We start from the raw sequence: 20555 nt of genomic DNA, 5'->3' as shown, positions 1-20555 counted from the left end.
TCTGCTCAAAGGTTTGAACTATCTGGAGCAAAGGGCTTACTTCAGGCCTTCACCAGAAGAAAGCTCTAGGAATTGTTGTCAAATACAGGCTGAGACACACTGAAGTGTGCAAGGGACTGGTTCCTCGTATGCTCAGAATAAGCTGTTTTTCACATGCCTTGTAAATAAAATGGCTTGCATTAAGACTTACTTTGTCACACAATTACACTACTGAGTAGATTTGCATTGAAAGTTCTAGCATACATGGATTCTGTGCTTGAGGCTAGGAGAAAAAAACATTGCCAAAATGTCCAACAACGTTGTTATCAAGTTCTTACCTTTCCTCGGGACAGTCTCTTTCCTTGTATTGGTAACTAAAGCCAGGGTGAGAGAAGCAGTTGCTTATTTATTCAGATACAGTTCTGTGTAAATGAAACAGCTTTCCTTTTCTCCTAAGTAAATTAATACCATCGAGTTGAACTTGTTATTAACCTGAGAAAAGATTCTGCTGTATAATCGAACATTATTCTAATGTTACATTTGGGTTGTTTTCTTCTGTAAATGATACTATATAAATAAACGCAAGTTTTACCTTTAGCAAACATAATTTGCTACATAATTTAGTAAACATAACACCGTACATCTATTGAGGAGTGAACTCCAAGTAAGCTGCATCTTATAAGGTTGTAAGAATGCAATCACGTCAGGAAAATCCAACACAACCAATAACTTACAAGTCTCTGGAGATACCCTTTAGCACCTTAATATATATTTAGTATTAATCTTCCCCAGGTGTGAGAATTTTATTTGTGTGTTTATGTCTTTATACGTATATGAAATGAACACACATATATATGCACACACACATTTACATTTTCATAATGTTCAGAAATTTAATTATTCTTGCAAAATAAACATTGTTATTGGCTAATTCTGTAACAAGTTGGGGTTTTTTTTTGGTTTTTTGTTGTTGTCGTTTTAAACGTGTACAGTACTCTAAAGGTTAAAATTGCACAGCACCAGAAGAGATACACCTGAGGATATTTAATATCCTCTCAGTTCTCCCATACACAAAAAAGGCACAAACCATACAGTGGGTTAACCTTATGAAAGAGTTTGAGGAAAAAGACCATATGCAAAGGAAGGCCCGAGAGCACCTGTTCCTAAATATAAGCAGCCCTATGCATGTTCAGGCTTAAACTTTAATGCTTCATAGTAGTTTTATTAACTCACAACTGGCTACTGCTGGGCATAGGGAACTCTGTTTTGGCCTGTTATCAAGCTAGTGAATATGGAATGCATTGACATATGAAAAGAGGCAGTGATAGAGAAAGCTTCATTTAAACATTAATAAAGAAAATAAATGGCTATAATGTCAAATAACATACAGTTCATTCTATGTCCAGAAGCCTTTCCTATCAATTTAGTTCAACTTCAGTAGCTACTGTTGTTTCTCCTTGTAGGTTCTGAGCTATACAAATGTAGTTTCCAGCATCTCTAGCTTCAAAATCCTCAACAAGAAGAATGCTCTTTGAGATTCTTGTGGTATGTCCAGTTCCTCTGTTTATCAGTCTCCAGAAGTTTTGGATTATCACAGGCCTCTCAAACTGTTTAAAAGAAAAAAAAACAACCCACCCACATAAGAAAATACGTGATTCTGCAAAGTGTATTTAGTGACACTGTGCTATCAAACCCTGAAGCAAGAGGTCAGACAGTAGGAGCCTATATCCAAAAGTCAGCCTTAAGTGAGGAAACAGAAGGTGTCTGGCAATTGCAGCAACATTTCTGCATTAAATATTGACATACCAGTAAGTTACGTCAAATAAGGATAATACAATGGCTCTTCCACTCTAAGTGCAGGTGCTATGTATCTTTAGATTAGTGATGGGCTGCCAAAGCTCTGCCTGGAGTATATGAAGGAACTCAGTTGCAGTTGTCAGCCACTTACTAAGGCTGGATTTGGGTACTTGATCAAATAGGTGAGGTATCTTCGGGGAGATGTCAGGATAGATGCATGAGTTTATTTTCAGCATGTCTCAAAAAGGAAGGCAGCAGTGGCATGAGTTAGTTGACCAAGCTTTACCTAGTTCTCTTTTAGCACAGAGAATAGCTTTAAATTGTGTGTTGCAAACTAATTCCTCTTCCTCTAGTTTCAGGAACACTGTATTAGATAACATACAAGCAAACAGTAACAATTCACCAATGCTTCTAAATGAACGTTCACATTATGCTTTCCAAAATGCATATGTAACTTCAAAGCCAAAAATACAAACAAGGATGCTTAGAAAGATGCTTTTTAGATTTTGTTGTTGTTATATTTACAACAGGCTTCCCCCCCCCCCCTTCTTCTACAAGAGAATTCTCTGATGGACTGTTTATCAGGTCACACTCCCTGGCACCTCAGAAGTTCGCAAAGGACTGGATAAGAGAAACTGGCCCAAAGATAGACTAAGGCAGTCTCTTTCCTTCCAAAATCCATCATGCTAGTCAGCAGCTTTAATCATGTTGGCTTGTGCTATACCAATAACCTGGATAAAACTGGTAAGAGAGAGAGGTTTCTGCTTGGAAACCATCTCCTCTTGCTTCATGGAATAGATGGATTAGCCATTTACCAATGTGAATGTTACAAGGCTTAAGCTAATAGTAGCAAAAGGGTAAGTTAGACACTTATCTAGAGCAAAGCTACAATCTTGCACTTGCAAAATGACCAGTACAGAAGAAGCTGTCAGTCTTCCTGAAGCTTAGGGATGAGTCACAGTGCAGTTAGGGAATGCCCTAGGAAGTGGCAGGCATTTACAGCTAGCAAGAACTTTTTTGAAAAACTGGTCATCTCGTCTAGAAATTCTTCCCCCTTTAGAAGGAATCGAGCCACTTCGCAGAGCTCTACCTAGCAGAACACTACCTCCTGTTCCCAGCCTTAAAAATCAAGTGCTACCTGCAATCAAGTACTATAGCACACTTAATTCAAGCCTAAATTAGTTCTTAAATGTAGCAAGTGGAACTCCCTGACCCTACTGAAAGTGAAGGTAAAGGCCATGTGAGGCAGATGGTATTTGCCTGTTGGGGCTCCTGCTAGCCCAGTTTTTCTCACTAACTGCCTTCTGCTTTGAAGCTAGTTTCAGGGTATCATATTAAGGAATGGATCAGTATGCATTCACAGCAGGTGAATGAGCAAATGCAATTGTCAGGGAGTGGCATGGGGGGGGGGGGAAGCAACTGAGTGAAAAAAAGTAAGAGGAGAGTGACTAGTGACTTAGTGACTAGACTTAGCGACTACAGAGATGAGACGCTCTCCAATGCAACGTACCTAGGAGCAAGCAGGGATTGAAGTGCTGCTTCTGCTCAGGGATCAAGTGGTAGATGACAGCCCAGGTGCTGGGTAGGGTGGTGGGGAACAAAAACTGTCACTGATCTCCCTGCACTGAAAGCAGCAGCAATGAGTGGAAACATCCAGTGAATCTTAGAACTCTCTCAGTCATTTTTCTTGCACAAAGGAAGGGGTATCTGACCAGCATCACTGATGGTCCTCTCTCTTCTCCCTCCACCCCCACCTTTTTCCTTTGCAGTATGTGACTACTTCCTTAATAAATGTTAAGTCTCCAACAAGCATACTGTGTTTCTACTCTGACATTCACTTAATCATTTTGTTGGGGCAGAAACCCAAACACAGCTCTTCCCTCCCTGTCCCCAGGCACAGCTGGAGCTGAGGCTGTTTACTACAGTGGATAAGCACATCAGCCCTTTCCAGGGCAAATGCAGGCCACAGGCCAAAGTTTCTCCCTCTCAGCACCCGTAGGTGGGTGCAGTGAGAGGATGTAGTCTTCTGCTGATAGTGCACGTGCCCCGCACTGCAGCCGCAGTACCCACAGCAAACAAGGGAGGTAATCTGCATGTGTTTAGCTGTTTATATTCAATCACTGCTACAGAGGTGTAACTGTAGTGTACATGCCAGCGCTGCATCAGGTGCTGTAGGACCACTGGAAGCAACTGGGCCAAGAACAGCCAGCAACCAGGCTTGGGCAGCCATCCAGCTGCGAAAGATGTAAAAGTAGCAAGGGGTGGGCACTAATAAGATACAGAGTTTTGAAAGGCCAGGCTGAGTCTAGAATTTAATTCCTTCAGTTGTTTGTTCTTAGTAACTAGTTAGTTACAAAAGACATAAAATTGGGGTTTGTATAGCCAGTTACTACAATCCAATAAACAGGTATCAAGGGAAGCTAAAAAAAAAAAAACAAAAACAAAAACAACACACCCCCCCACCCCAAAAAAAAGAAAACCATATCTATCAACAAAGCTAATGTGATCAGCAGGGCCATTTCTTCTCTTCCCCACCCAAGAGAGTGAATTGTTATAAGACTGTCAGAGTTAAAGCCCCACCTTGAACGACAGAGACACTGCCATTTGTTGATGCATCTCACTCAAAGTAATGGTAAGAGCAAAATTCAGAGGAAGACATTGGGCATTTAACTCAAAAAACACTATTGCTCTGCAGCTCCCCAAACTTGGGGACACTTCAGTTTTCCCTAGCATTTTACTTTTTACTTCACCAACAGCTCCAAGTTTCTCTGCTCATTTAGACATCTGCCCCTTTCCTTCCTAACTTCAAACGAACACCAGAAAGCTCTGCATTGTCCTTTGACAACCCAGCACCAGGAGAGCTGGCAAATGGAATAAAATGCAAATCCTCAGGTCCTAGAGGATCCCTTTCCTCAGGTGAAGGGTTCCATCTTCCAGCAGTCCTTCCTTTGCTCTAGCCTGCTTAGGATAAACAGCAGTAGAGATGAGGCTGGTTAAGAAACAAGTCCCTACTGTAACTGGTCAGGGTGGGTAGAGGGAGAAGAGAGGGGACCATCAATTATGCTAGTCAGATACATCTTATTTCGTGCAAGAAAAAGGACCAACAAAGTTCTAAGAGTCACTGGATGTTTCCAGTAGATTCTTTCAGATGAGGCTGGGCAGAAGCAGATTTCTGTGCTTCTGGATGTGGGCAACAATTAAGCTTAAAGATTCTGTGCTGCGATGATTTGTGTGCCCAAGCCATGGAGATGGAAGGGATATCAAATGCAGAGGCATCAGTGAGGCTTTGTGGCTTGCCCTAGAATAGCTTCCTGACGCTGGCTGGCTTTGTCCCTGTCTGAGGCTTTTCTTTGTAAACGCTGCCAGAGGCCAAGTGTCTCTGGAATAGAAACCTGAGGGAGGAGTGAGCTTTGCTGAGCTTGATTTTTGCTAACACGGGTAGAGCTCTCCAGCTTCATTCCTGTGCTACTTCTAGGCTCTCAGGGAAAGATGGGCTGAAGTTCAAAAGGGATGTGCTGCCTCCTTCTGCCAGCATGCCTGAGCTAGCAAGAGGTAGAGACCACAATTTGAAAGAATCTTTACTCCAAATCTAGACACTGACTGGCATTCAAAGCATTGCCTTTACGAAGAACAAACCATTTCAGCCAGGGTGTGCATCTCTTACCTCTTGCCCTGGGTACTGCCACCTGAAGTTCACATCTACATCTGGCTCCCCAAGGGCCGTACAGATTACATGAACGCTGTCACTGACTTCTGCTCTATTGGATGATGCCGCAATTGTGGTTGAGGGTGGACCCTTGGGAACTGATAGAACGACAGTGTTTGGAAGCAGAAAATTAGTTGCTAGTTAAATACACTGATAAAACATAAAGAGTCAATTTTTGCCTCAATTTGCTTAACACAACAGGTAAGTGATGTACACCAGCAACTTTCCCCTCCACACTGGGAAATTGCTGGAATTTAAACATACAAAGTTTTATCACATGTACTTTTGATCAGGATCTTAAAACTCTGTGATTACATTACTTATTTTACAAATTGTTTTTTAAAAAATTGTATTCTAACCAATGTCAGCAGAAGAAACAAGAGTCAGTGTAAGCACAGAGAAAACTGCACCTTACCTTCCACATACAGTAGGTGATACTTGATGGAAATCTGAGGTGCTCCCTGTGACTCTGCTTTGCAGTAGACAATACCTTTATGATCAGAAGTAGGGTGCTGGTAGACAAAACCCTTCTTCACATCATAAATGATATCAGTTCCATCTGTTTCAATTTCTTCTGCTGGAAATTCCCTATGTAGAGTTACTTTTGCTGAAGGAGTAGTAACACGGCATGGGATGACTGCGGGTTTATCTGGGTTCAGGTAGACAATCTCAAAATAACTGGGAGTAGGTACAAAAAGTTCCTCTTTATCTGTGCAGAAGAGTTGATATAGTTAGAATAATACTTACATCTTGGTTTAACAGAAAGAGGAGGAAGTACATATGACGAGAGAAAAAAGCTATGAGCAACATTAAAAATTAACCCAAAGCTTTTTGCTTTAAATATACACACGAAAGAAAAAAACAACCAACTTTTCTAATCTGTGAGTATATATTTACATAGCTTGCATTAAAAACATTAAATCAAAAAGAAAGTATTCTTCACTGTAATCAGATTTTCTTAATCCTACGAAAATCTTTGGAATTCCTTTTTAATAAGTTTCCAAATACTCATCTGGATCTAATTCTGTTCACTCACCCACTTTTAAAGGGTAACACACATAAAAACCCCAACACCACTGGTAAGATAAGCACTACTAGGAAGAGGTATTCTTTGGAGCTACAGCCTTTTTATACAAATGATTTTAGGCAAAGTGTTTGATTTACTGCCCTAAGTAGCTGAAATATTTAGTGCTTTTAGAATGACAGTTAAAGAGTATTGCCATATTTGGCATCGTTCTTAGAAATATAAAGCTGAAATACCTCTTTCTAGCATGAGCATTTACATAATAACTTGACTGAAAAGTTTATTCCAGCCTTTCTAAAGGAATGTATCCTCAGAACATTAAGCACTTCTGATAAATGGCTTCTGCACAGTCTCATGGTCTAATTTAGCCCCAAAACGTATCACAAACAATCCTATCTTAGCATTTTGTACTGAAATATTTGCCAGTCAAGAATGCTTTGGCTCTAATCAGGCAGCGAAGGCTGTTTTACCATTCAGAATGCTTTCCATGAGAAGATTAACCATTTGATTTCAGCTCTGTTGTACCAAGTAGCAGTAAACTTGTGCACGTTACCTACTACAACCCTATCCATGCAGTGTTAGGGCTACAGTCAACCTCAAGCTCGGGACAACACATGTACTTAAGAGTGTTTTGCCTCTCAACATGCTATGTAGACTCTTAGGAGAAATTGTGGCCTTACCAAGATCAACGAGGTCAAGATTTTTAAGTTAGTGTAGGTAATTGGAAGGGCTGGGGGGTGGGGAGAGAGTCCACATCGTCATCTGAATGCCATGACAAAATGCATCTTCTGCATATTTTCTTTATCCAGACACATTTTCAAAAATTAAGCTTCTTTAACTCATTTTGTAGAAGAGCCTCAGAATGTGTGTTAGTATTTTCAAAAGTATTTGCTTTCATTGCATTATGCATTATCTTGGGTACGCATTTGGCATAATCCTTAGGGAAAGCAGACTCATAAATCACACTAAGCAAGTAATTTTCTGCTCACCAGCACTGTCTTCCTTAACATCTACTAAAAAAAGATGAAAATTGTGGAAGGAAAATCTTGACAGTGGAATCGCTGATGTAGCTTTATTCCTGTCTTACTAGCAAATATATTTCCATTAATAATCCCCCAGTGAGTTAATTACCTGTGAAAAAGATGTACGTTGAACCTGTTTTAGTCTCATCCTTCCTGCATTTTTTACCATTGCACAGCTGAAGCCAGCAGCTATATTCTCCTGTGTCTGCTGCAGTGGAGTTCGCAAGGATCAGCTGACCGTACCTGTCAAGCTGCTTTATACTAGGAAGAAGAAAAACAAAAGGCACAGACAAGCACAGATGTATTTCCTCATACATTTCTGTCAGCTCACTTCTACTTTAGATTTTTTTTTTTTTATTCCTACTCTGCAACTGACCCACCTTTCGCTTTCAGAGCTATGTTGCAACTTCCCCTTTTGCTCCAGCAACGACCTGCTTACATGAGTTTTATTGATTTCAGCTACACACAAGCGCTTGCAAGCTTTTGTCTTGTACAGTTCATTCCTGGATTCCTTTCAGTCCCCATTTTGAAACTAAGCTGTGACTGCTGCAGACAATATGTTCATCTATGTTTTGTCTCAGTTTGTCCATGTATATCCCATATTTTCATGCTCCAAGTCAACCTGCATGCACCTCAGTCCTTTTTTTGATACCATTTACTTCAACTGTAGCACTGCTTCAACAGTATATAACAAAGATACTTGAGGAGTAGTAAGTAGCAGCTACTTGAATAAGAGTGTGTTTGATGATTTATGCCTGCTTTCAGTGTGAATGCTTTCCCATCTTTAACATACCAGTCCAGGTTTCCACTTGCAAACACCATCATAAAGAGCTTCTATCTCAACTTGGATTTGTTCTGTAAGTAAATCCTTTTGCATTGCCTACTCCTCTGCCCTAAGCCACCTCGCTGGCATCCTCTCACTGGAGTTTCCTCATCACCCCTCAGCTATTTCAGAGCATGACCCTGAGAACTGCTGGAGGTATACTGGCAGCATCATCACATAGCTACGCAAAATTCAGCCTGTGTGATTATTTCAGAGACTTAATTTGCTTTTTGCTCCTTCTCCCAAATTTCCCACATACATCTCTCAGTGGACTGAAATTTGTAAATATTTGTAAGTATGTAGATATATGTGTAGATACTGACAATGTTTCTAAGGGTCAAAGGTCCCATCTCTGAAATTCAGCAGCCACAATCTCATCTTGCTCTTTTTTATTTTAAGGTTTGCTTTCCTGGCTCTTCCTTGCAGACAGATGGTGTTACAGTTGGCAGCATTGGCTGTGTTGCCTTTTGATGGCTTGCAAAAGCAATGGTCCAACAGTACCATTTCTTGGGGAACCCTGTCAGGACAGCTGTGTGTGACAGTACTGATGCACTCCACTGCTGCTCTGACCCTTAAAAACATTATTTTTAACCACCTGCCTTTATATGGTAGCACATCCAGGACACAAAGGTTTCCTGCTTTACTTTGCAGGACATCAAGTTACAAGGTCATTTCTGTTGTAATCAAGTTGGAGAGACTTCTCCAGTTTTAGGCATTTGATAGCAAACTCCTTTTCAGTGTTTCAAATGGGGTCTGGACAAATAAGCAGTATGCATGAAGTCTGAACAGCTCCCATGCTCTTATTCAACTGTGGGTTCTCTGAATATTTATTATCCTCCTATTTCTTCTTATTAATGTGGTAGTTATTCTGTAAGGCAGATGCCCGACTAGATCATTTATTTCTGGGATTAGCATGCTTTGAAGAAATTCTTATCCTCTAAAACACCTTGTCACTGTGTAACAGCAGTACTATAGACATACCTGACAGTACTGTGTGCTCTACATGCTCTGTTTTGCTCACATCTCCATTGCAGGCAGCCCCCCACTAACTGCTTAAACAGAGAGGCCACTGCTTTCAGCTACACACACTTCCCAAAATTTGTAACTCCCTAGGTGTTCTGCTAGCAATTTGCCCTACTACCAGCAATCATGAGCAACAGTTCATGTGACCCAACGTTCCGCCTCCAGCCAAGGCCAGTAGCTTAGGAATTAAAACCACACCAAATACACAACCCAAACAGGGCTAACTGAGAATTATCTTTTCCATTAAAGCCCTCAGACACCATTAGTACACTCATCCATCACGGGGCAGTTTTGAGGCCTGTCTAAGGAAACAGGCAAATTGTGTTTCCTACCTGCTAATGCACTTGTCCTATGCAATCTCATCCAATTCCAGTTTTTGGAATCATGTAATTATGGAGTAGTAGCATTTTCATTTTTAATATATACACTACCTTACATTATAAATTAACTTCAGTTTTTGGATAAGCTTTGAGAAATTCCTATTTGTACAAGAGATCCTGTTGTGTATCATATCCAACAGGAAGAAAAGATCCTGAACATGTCCTAGGCTGTATTATTATTATTATTTCACAGTTCACATTTCATAGGCTACATGACTACATCAGCATAAAATGTTTTGCAAGTATCCAGTACTAAATGTCAACATTACAGAGAAACCATTATGCCAGAACATTTTTGCCTCCAACCGTTAATACAGACACTGAACTATAGCTCGAAATCCCAACAGACAGAAAAAAATAAGGTCAGAGTTAATTAATTATTGTACACTGTGTTCTGCTTAACTGAGAACAAGCTATCCAGTAATCAATGGAAATAGCCTAGCGAGGTAGTCATCCACAAACATGCACTAACAAAACCTGGCAACCTAGAGTGGAAGTGTTGAGACTTGTGACATGACCATATTAAGCAGACAAAACAGGCCATATAAAGTAAATTATAAATGGTAAATCCTGCAGCTGACCAATGTTTGCAGGATAGCTTTTATTTCATTAGTATTTTAGATGCTGGGAAGTCTGACTCAAAAGCCAAAACTTTGCTTTGCTTTACACATCACAAAGTAAAAATGTTGTATACACAAACTTTTCAAGACTGTTTAAAGAAACTAGAAAACTACTCCAAAATCCTATTCCATACATTCATCTATTAAGCTTTAGTTATTCAGAAGATCTTTGCCAGAAAAACTATGCCAAGTTTAGAAGCTAGAAAGATATAAAAAGACAAAAAGACAGCGTACATAGCATCACTCGAGCATATAGCAAATTCCTCTCAAGCAGCTGCATTCATACTGACAAAAAAGAGCTTATCCCAAATACAAGCTCACTAGGAGAAGACCATGACATCTTACTGTTTAACACAAGAAAAAAATCCCTAGCTTTCAGACTTCAGAGCACATGGAACAAAGTAAAATTTAGTTATACACATGAACACAACTGATGTCCCACTAAGCCAGCAGGAGCCTGCATTCACTGAAAGCAATCTAATTTTGCCCTCTACAACATACAGTTTCCTCAATACTTGTGAGAGTGCTCCTATCCATACACCCCCCGCATACCCAAATGAGCATGTGATGCATGTCCAGCTCTTTGCCCCAGCTTCTTCCACTGGAGCAGTTCCATTTCACGTAAGTTTGTTTATCAGATGAAGTTCTGTGACAAATACAGCCAGTCTTTAGCAAGTGAGAGACTCATGCTCCAAGTCAGGCAGAACAGAGCCTGTGTGAAGTTAGGCTGCCTTCATCTAGAGTAGCTTTTTGCTATAAAGCATAAGAAAGGGAAAAAGTGCTTGTCCTTATTTTTCTTTCATCCCTCTCAGTTTTTGATCCTTCTCATACGTTGTAGATCCAGTTTCTGGGTGAGCCTACATTCATTAATTTGTTATGCACTGTCTTACGAAACAACATCCCAGCCCTTCTGTTCCGGAGGTGCACAAGCTACCTTTGACCGTTAACACCACGAAGATTCAGCCAGTACACAAAATTTTCAGACAAAAAGTTATCTGGAGGGTGTATTTATGCTGCACAAGGCAAGAGAGCATTACAGATAATAAGCTAGTTCTGAAGCAAGCTGGTGCGTGTCCTTAACTTGCGAGCCAAGTCTGCATGATTCTAGCTTTCTCCTCAGAGTTGCATTGCATGCTACAGTCTCTAAAGCTAAGTAAATCATTTCAGTGTGTACTGGTATTTCCTCCAGTTAGGACAGTGGAAAGAGAGGATTTCTCCTCTGGCTCAACAACAAACAGCTAAAGAGGAGTCCTCCTCCTTTCACTCAGTGTCTTTCCCTCCCCCCATATGATGATTTTAGCATATGTTAACAACTACAGAACTATTAAAAACTGAGACTCTCTAGTACAGCAAGCAAAAATATTTTATTTACCAGGTCGTAAAGTATACTTACAAAGACAAACTCAAAGAAAGCGCAGCCACTAATACTACAGAAATGGCTTTTCTAATTATAATCTCTTCCTTCTTAGAAAAGTCATATTGTCCTCCAGGCTGCTGTATCCTCCTTACCATATGGGTGAGTTAAAAACCTGATAAGCATGGCATGGAGACAAAACATCTGGCTTTTATCACTACTTCTTTTTGCAATCACCCATAGGAAATACATTATGTGGATGCTAAATTTAACTAGTTGCAAACCAAAAAACCCTCTTCTCCCAGAACTACGGACAGGAAACAGAACGCAGTGAGCATCTTCAGTGTCAGCTCCTGCCCTGGACCTCTGCTGTTAACAAACCCTCTGACCAACTGAGCTATAAATGCCCTCACCGCCCTGAATCTTAAGGTCTCTTTTGCCTCCCATAATTGCAATTCTGTTAGATGCCAGGGTCCTTAAAGCCTCCTCTTGTAGCAGCTAGAGTTAGAGAATGTTAGCAGTTCCCAGGAGATGTAAAACACTTCGCTTATTGTTAAAATTCCCACCAGACCAATTGAATTTGTATATCCCTTCTATTATTTAGAGGAAAAACAGGAATTGGATGCCTGAGCATCTGTTGCTGTATGGACATACAAATGAACAAAAGACTGTTAGTCATTACTCCCCAGCAACTGCATGGGCCTCGCCGGTGCTGCCTCTCCTCCTCACCTATCTATCCTCTGGGCCCAGCAATCCGCTCCTTCACCATCCATTACCTCCTCAGACCCCGACCACCTCCCCCCTGCTGCTGCCGACGACTCTGGTTTGCGCCAGTGCCCCAACTCCGGTTTGCGCCAGTGCCCCAACTCCAGCAAGACCAGCATGGAAATCCAAGGTAAAAAAGCCCAGCCCAGTTAATTAGCTTGGGTTTCACTCCACACCTCACTAATTAATTGGTAATGAAGGGATTACCTTATACTTGGTCTTTACGCACTGAAAAAATGTTAGAAGATACTGGACATATAGCTATCTAGATGATTAAACAATTTTTGCTGTAGGTTACTTGCTAATAATTTTTCTGACTTTCTCCCCTTTGCCCTATATTCAGCATTTTGTTTTAAAATAATGAGTGTAATAATTAGTAAAATTTTAAAATTTGCCTATTGTAGTTGGTGTTCGATGCATGGTCTTTTGTATGCAGCGAGGAAGATCTAAGCTCCTCTTGAAAGATGATAACATTAATAACCTTTTCTGCTGCCAGTTCACTTACAGACACTACCAACTGAGCTGAGTAACATACTGTCATTATAGTATTTCCAGTTAAATTCAATCAAAGCTTTCTAAAACCAGGGAATATAAATTTCATATTTCACATTCTATAAAGCAGACTTTGTTTCATATGCATCTATCAGCACTACAGCAAAGATCTTGAGATAATCACCAAAGTCATGCTAAAAACGTGATGAAAATATAACTGCACAAGATTGTGGTCAATGTGTCCATAAATGATTACCATTCTGTGACTCTGAAGTGTGCTACTAATGTATGTTTTCAATTTCTCTAGTTAATTATAGGATCTTCTGCTTACACTTAAAATCATTGATTCAGTCTAACTCAGCCTTACTGCTTCAATAACTTATTTCAAAATAATTTTTCTAAAGCAAAGATCATCATAGTTCAATACAGACCCTTAAATATAAGCCTAACATACTTCTAAAAGAAAATAAATACTTAGGCAAATTTTATCCACCCAGACAAAATGTTTCATAGCATTTATTTTGTGTGACATTATTAACTTTTGTTATATGGTTAAAATATTACAAATACTGTGAACTTGAGTGAGAACAGAAAGGTAAATTGCAGAGGCTACAGAATCCCAAACTACTTCAATACTACAAAATGCCAAACACCACAATTAGGAAATGCGTATCTTTCTTTTCCCCAAACTACCTTAAATTCTTGTATTTTGTCCCATGTGCATCACTAGAAATGTACTTAATTTTGCAAGAGAGGAATAGACAGTCAAACAAATAACGAAGAAGCATTCACATTCCTCTCCAAAAACTGTGAATACTTGCCTTGCCTTCTTCAATGCCAGATGCTAATACTCAGATAACATGACCTGGAGGTCTACAGGACCAAATCATGCCAGCAACCTATTTGCAAATGCACAAAACATAAGATACACTTGAAAACGACAACCACCACCACACACACACACGCTCCCTGTTGATATTATTTTGCACATTCAGCTTTGGCTTGCTGGAAGGCCAGGTCCGTATTGCAGCTGATAAACGCCACCTACTGGAATAAATCCAGATAAAACATTGTTTCTTGCAAAAGAAAAAGCAGTAGTTGTTTAAATCAGCCACAAGATCTTTTGAAAGATATTGCTGTGATAAGCCCTCAGCAGAAATAGGCTTGCTTGCTGCTGTAACTTACTGTGACAGAAGCCTTCCACTAGCTACAGAGGTATATTCAGTCAGTGTAGTTCTTGAACTCCTCAGCCATCAGGGGACAAGCAAATAAACACTCAGAGGAGAATGGGCTCATGGGTTTCAGGAGGATATGCTAGAGATCACAATGTATAACTGCCAATCTTCAACACTCCTCTTTGAAAAGGGGAGTGGAAAGGAGAAGAATATATCTGAAAAATTAATTAACTGGGAGTAATTTTAAGGTAGCATCATACCTGTAAATAAGTGAAATGGATCACAAAGATTCAGATAACCTTAGTTATTTACAGAGAGCATACACACTTGTACTTAATTTAGGAACAAAAGGACAATAGGAGTTGATAACTTTGCTCATACCACTGTGCCTCTCTCACCTAATAATCCAAGAAAAGCTCCTTACAGCTCTTAGGGCATTGTTCTCAGTGCCCCGCAGTCTCCTCACTACTTGTCTTTCATAGACACATAAACCTCCATGAAACAGCCAGTGAAAACAAACACTACTCATGGCAAAAAAATGCCCGTGCAAGACATCCTTAAGCTCCTTATATGCCCCTTCTCTTTCAAATACAGAGCTAAATTACTACATTTAATCTACATTTAGCTATGTGTACTATCCTCAAAAACTGGGAAGGCAAACAAATGCATGGGTTTTTGGAGAAGGTGTCTAAAGCAACAGGACACTCACCTGGTGGGGCAGAGAAAGGGAGAGAGTCCTCAGTTCCTCTTCCTGCTCTAACAACTATTTATGCGGTTTCCATTAAGATGTCACTAGATGAAAGAAAAAGCCTTCCTAAACCCAAGGTGACTATCCTCAGCATTAAATTGCCACACCACAAAACCTTGCAATTCCCTTTTGCACACAAAGGTAACTTTGACTGAAAAAGTAAAGGCTGCTCTTACTTGCTCCTTAGCATGGCAGTTGGTGTATTTTTTTGCTACTTGAGAGATGTGGGTTTGAGCCTCTTTAGCAAATTAATCTTAGTGTCTCAGGTAGTAGCTACATTAGCAACCAGTAGAGCCCACCAGGAGCAGGTCTCTGTAGAGCAACAGAGTTGGTAGTGAGTACCTGACATCTACACTCACACATTTTGAAAGTTTTACTTCAGACTAGCTCTAATGTGGTTCCCTGTTAGTTGCTGGAGCACACTGGTGTCCTGCTGGACCACATCTTCTATTTTAGATTCATCTGAAGGAAATCCAGTTCACATGCTACAAGGCTATTTCACAGGCGCAAATCACAGGGCAGTAATTGGTGAAGACTGAAAGACGCTCATCTGTTTTTGTTAACATTAGAAACCACTAGGTGGAACATCTTGATTGTAAAAATATAAACAAACAAACAAACAAAAACCTATGGTGTTGAAAGTGGTAGGAAAAAAGAGTTCTAGATTTTTTTTTCCCCAAAAAATGAAAAATAGCTTACCTGAGTCTGGAGTCTTTAAAGGTGTCTAAGTACGAAGGATAGTTCCAAGTAACATTACTCCCCTTACATCGCAGTTCTATGCTTTGTCCTGCAGACAGGCTTAAAGTGGCAGCTAGTTTCTGGAAACGACCTTTATCCATCACCTGTGTCAGTATGGACTGGGACTTCAAAGAAGAGTCAGCAGATTCTCTCTCCTTTATTTTGGGGGTTTTGGGTTTTACTTTTTTGTTAACAGGCTTAATTTTGTTTTCCCCAGGTTCTTTTGGACGCTTACTCTTTGCAGGCTGTCCAATAACTAGTAAAATTAAGAAAAGAAGGCAATGTTACTGATTAGAAAAAGGTCCTCTAATGATTCTCCCCATAGAGAAAGATTCTGTCTTGGAGCCTGCTATTACAGTGCTCAGTAGGATACTGCACTCAAAGTAAAGTTTCTGCTATGCTTATCATGTCACCATTTTCCCTTAAAACCTCCCTAAGCACCTCCATAGTGAACATGGCAGCACACAAATAACTGTTTAATTAAGTTTTACTTTCTGTAGGTGTTCTTTCTTATCCCCTGTTCCTACCAGCCTTACAAAGTTTGAGGCATTTCTCCCTGCCCCACTCCAGTACATCACAAGAAGAAAAGGATTTATGGCTGGTTTTATCCCTTTTGCAAGCTGTTTCTCAAACTCTTTTTGTCTGCCTTATTCTGGTTTTTATATTTAACCCATATGTGAGTTAATGAGCCTCCTCATCTTACGTAATTCCCCCTTCTGAAATTAAATGCATCAGTCGTTTCTTTGGCTTTTATTATTCCTGCAAGAATATTAAAACTACAGTCTGGCTGTTCTAAAGCAACATCTGAATCCAATTACCCGAGTACTGCTCTGGATCAAGTCAAGAACTGCTGCTTTTCTTGGGGGTTCTCTGAGTAGCGGCTCTAAGAAGTCATCATTTGTGGCATCTAAACAATTGCACTCAGTGTCACACCCCGACATGTGTGATCCAGCCTACGCGAGGGTAAGTAATTCTTCCTTTTGCTTTTCTATCCAGTCCTTGCTGCCCCTCTGATTTTCCTTAACAGAGCAGTCATGCCCTCCATCACATTGGTGGTCAGTAACCAGGTTGTTTATTCTCCACAGGGCTGGTATTTCAGTCCAGATGACTTTTTACTGATAAAACCCACCAGGAATCAGATTTAACACTAAAGCTTTCTTCAACACATACTGCCACTTCTCCCTTGGGTTGAGCTATTCCATCTTTCCTGTGTAATTTGTGCCCTAGCACGAGAAGGTCCCATGACAGGCCCGATAAGCCTTTTGGATAAGCATTCCCATTTCAAACAGGCTGTTCCAGTTCCGTGTTGTACTTTCCAGATTTGTCTGTAGAAGCACACAAGCTTTGGTCCAGCCACCCTTTTCCTTTTTTTTTTTTCCCCTCCAAACCCTATTGAAATAGGACTATTTGTTCAAACTGCTCTTTGCCATTTCCACGTTCTGCCAACCTCAATCCTGACACTTGTTTGAAGGCACATGGATCTTACCACTTCATCCCAAGGAAATGCATCATCCCAAACTGTATGCTTGTCCACACCTGACACTCTGCCTTTAAGAAACTGTCAAAGACTCCCCTATGAAAGCTTTTCAGTTTTAAGTGCCAGAAGCCTGGTTTTGATTTTCTCTAGATGAAGTTTTTCCTCTCTGCACAAGCGCCCTCTGTTCCATGTTTCTGTAGTTCCCAGTGAGTCTGAACACTCTCCTCCTATACCACACTCCCAGCTACACAGTGAGACTCTTGTCTGTCTGACCTTGTATTTCCCTGCAGGTGACAGCAGGAACATTTCAAAAAACACCACCAGAGGAGCTTTTATCTTCCTACACAGAAAACCTAGTTCTGCCTCTCTGCTGCGCCTCCCCGAGAGCTGAGTTTCCAAGCAAGCCATGACCACACTCCTCCCTAACACTCCCTGTAAGTCTGTCCAGGTATCTACTGACACCATCACTTCTGCACCTCACAATCCTGCCTTCTCTCATCACTGAATCAAGTATCTGTATGCCCAATAACTAAAGTAACTGGTACAGTAGCCTATCACCTAAGATAAAGAGGACACACAATCAAATCCCTCTAGGAACACAGAACCCACCACTCAGATTCCTCCATTTCCTTACCCAAACTGCAAGACTTCCCAGGGAAGGGAACAAACTCAACGAGCCCATTTATGCAAGTACATGAACATGCCATGTTTGGGATACTTTACTGTCTCACTAAATTTATGTGCAGAGCCCTCATTGTTCTAATCCAGCAACAGCACTTCTTACAAAAAAAAAAATTAAGACTTAGTAGAAAAATATTGAGAAAACTCCTCCTTTCTACCTCTGATCAGCTCCTAATGTCAGTTCTAAGATGCACTGTACTCATTTCCTCTGCAACAGTACATTCACAGTTCCTGCTAACTCATCACATCGAAGTAGGAGACTATGCATCGATATGTCAGAAATACACGATGCAGCACTTTTGCTCCTGGTTCACAGTATTTGTCTCATCCTATCCTTTAATGTTTGTCTGCCCCTTGTTCTCACAGATGTTACTACACACACAACAATCCTCAAATGAGTGTTAGTCGCATAATGCTAAAAAGCATCCAGTTTTGACTTGAGACATCACCTATATCCACAGGCACGTTCCACTGGTTTCACAGCTGCACAGGTTATAACTAGAGAAGGCCCCTGATCTTCTTCAAGTGTCCACCCAGAGAACTTCAGAAGCAGAGAGTGAGCAAGGTCTCCCACAAGGACAGATGAATTGTGTTCACTGTCCACCAGACATACCCATTCCATGAGGCAGGCCCCATGCTACATCCTGGCAGCATCAGAGACCTTTCAACTCTCATTAATACTGATGAATTCTTCCTTGAAAAAAAAAAAAATAATAAATCAAGTGTGAGGTTACCATAAAGAATAATTCTCAATCACCAGGATTAAGATGAGAGGGAAGAGTCTTTGTGATCACAACTAAAGTAACAAAACAGGTTGGACACATCTCTATTTGTGGTACTCAAATGAAAAGTTAAGCATCCGAACACTCATACGGACAACACACGGTGACACATCAACACTCACATGGACAATCTGGAGGGACCTATTTCACTGTTCATAAATATACATATGTGTATGTATATCACTGTTCATAAACTACTATAAGCTAAATTAGGAAGGCTATTTTGAAATCACAATCTCTACATTAGGACTTATACCTCTAGCTTTAGACAAGGAACTGTCATTAAATATGCCAGGTTACTTTCTCCTGTAGGTAAGCTTCTGGATGATAGCGTGAAGCACCCAGTCAAACCTCAGTATAAACTAGACAAACTAAGAGACACACAGGCCTGGGAAATCTTTTGCCCAAGTTACAACTCATTTCTCATTCTGTGTTTTTATTGTCTATTTCTCAAACAGAAAACACTTTTCTTGATGTGGTAGTGCACACCCACAGACCGGATCTTTCAGCAGAAATCCTCTCCCACATCACACTGGTCCAGAGTGCAATTCCTTTGCACACAGTCATAAGAAAAACTGGGCTGGAAAGGACTTCTGGAAGCGCCTTCCCACCCCCATTCAGTTGCTTAGAGCCTTGACCAGTTGGGCTCTGACTATCCCAAAGGCTAGAGACTCTACAGCCTCCCGCGACAACTTGTTTCAGTGCTTAACAGCTCTCAAGGTGAAGGATTTTTTTATGTTCTTACAAGAATTTTTCCTTACAACCTCCTGGGCCACTTGGGGCAACTGCCTCTTTGCACTTCACCATGCACCTCAGAGCCTGCCTCCGACTTCTCTACAAACTCTTCCACGGACTACACAGGCCTTGTTCCCCAAACCCTTCCATAGTGAAAAAAGAAGGAATTTTTTGTTTGTTTCTTCTTCTGAAGTTTTAGTAAGTTTATTCGCGTTTTGCAAGAGGGAAACAGCCTCTCTTTTGCATAGTTAAAGTCTATGTAAGTCAAGGATCGGCTATGAATGTCCCTTCCCAATCAAAAACTTGCCTCTTTCCCCACCAAGACTTCATCACAACCTGAAGCCAAGTTACGAGTAACGTTTGGTCCTCTCTACAAACGAACAACCATTCAAAGGTGCACAAACCTTTTTTTTTTTTTTTTTTTTTTTTAAAAAAAAACCCGAACACCACATCCAGCACTGACCCTCCTCCGACCGCGGCACCGGGATTTAAGTGCAGACTTAAACGTCGACCCTAAAGAGAAACAGCGGCGGGGGGCAGCTGGTGTTGCCGCAAACGCCTCTCCCCAAAACCCCAGCACGGACCGAAACCACATTTTCGGGCTCCGGCGGAAAGCCTCGGCGGCTTGCTGGCCGCAGACCAAAAGAGCAACCCGCATTCCCTCCGCCTCTGCCCCGCAGGACGGGAGCCCCGCCGCCCCCGAGATGGCTCCCGGCCCTGCCCCGGGGGCTGTCATGGCGGGAGGGGCGGTCGCGGACACCCCCCGCCAGCTTCGCGGGCCAGGGGCGGCCGCGCTGAGGGCGAAGAGGGCGGCTCGGCAGTAAGGAAAGCCCGAGGCGACTCGCAAAGTGGGGGAACCCGGCGGGGCGGCGGAGCCGAGGGCGGCGGGGGTCGCGGCTCACCGTGTGGCAGCGTTTCCTGCAGCAGCAGCAGGCTGAGGAGCACCCAGAGCCGCATGGCGGGAGCGGCCGGGGCGCTGGGCTGAGGCAGGGCGGGCGCGACGACGGCGGCGGAGGGCGGCCCCGTGGCGCCTCGGCGGGCCGCGGCGCGGGGAGGAGCCGGCCGGCGCCGGGGCTCCCTGCCCGGGGCTCCCCGGCAGCGGAAGGCGAGTCGCGGCTCTGCTGGCCCAGGGGCCGCTCCCGCCGCCACCCGCGCTTCGTCGCTGAGGGAGGGAAGACCCTCGACGCCCCACAGGCGGGCCCGGCCGAAAGGGTGTTCTCCGCGGGTCGTCCCT

General features: G+C 41.9%; 1 protein-coding gene across 3 annotated transcripts; it reads right to left on the bottom strand.

Annotated features, from left to right (window-relative positions):
- Positions 1–910: 910 nt before the first annotated feature.
- Positions 911–20349, bottom strand: PDGFRL (platelet derived growth factor receptor like). 3 transcript variants are annotated; one of them, XM_050896758.1, is made up of 7 exons: positions 20224–20288; positions 18418–18498; positions 15608–15902; positions 7638–7789; positions 5898–6191; positions 5441–5580; positions 911–1586 (listed from the first exon to the last, which is right to left on the bottom strand). In XM_050896758.1, exons 2-7 carry the CDS (start codon positions 18419–18421, stop codon positions 1398–1400), a joined length of 1074 nt encoding a protein of 357 aa, XP_050752715.1. In that variant the 5' UTR covers positions 18422–18498; positions 20224–20288; the 3' UTR covers positions 911–1397. The 3 variants fall into 3 exon arrangements, with proteins under 3 accessions (XP_050752715.1, XP_050752716.1, XP_050752714.1); XM_050896759.1 differs by having other exon boundaries at positions 18418–18494; positions 20224–20252; XM_050896757.1 differs by lacking the exon at positions 18418–18498 and having other exon boundaries at positions 20224–20349.
- Positions 20350–20555: the final 206 nt, after the last annotated feature.

The sequence above is a fragment of the Gymnogyps californianus genome, chromosome 4 (assembly GCF_018139145.2).
Source record: "Gymnogyps californianus isolate 813 chromosome 4, ASM1813914v2, whole genome shotgun sequence".
In the NCBI taxonomy this organism is placed as follows: domain Eukaryota; kingdom Metazoa; phylum Chordata; class Aves; order Accipitriformes; family Cathartidae; genus Gymnogyps; species Gymnogyps californianus.
The sequence above is the reverse complement of the archived record's forward strand: the minus strand, read 5'-3'. Positions and strand labels throughout refer to the sequence as shown.

What these genes read in the sequence shown, in the direction of transcription:
- PDGFRL (XM_050896757.1), bottom strand. Translation starts at nt 20,278, where the DNA reads ATGCGGCTCTGGGTGCTCCTCAGCCTGCTGCTGCTGCAGGAAACGCTG. An exon ending in GCAGGAAACGCTGCCACACG is followed by an intron (nt 15,903 to 20,223) that starts GTGAGCCGCGAC and finishes TAATTTTACTAG; the next exon opens with TTATTGGACAGCCTGCAAAG. An exon ending in AACGTACATCTTTTTCACAG is followed by an intron (nt 6,192 to 7,637) that starts GTAATTAACTCA and finishes TCTTCTGCACAG; the next exon opens with ATAAAGAGGAACTTTTTGTA.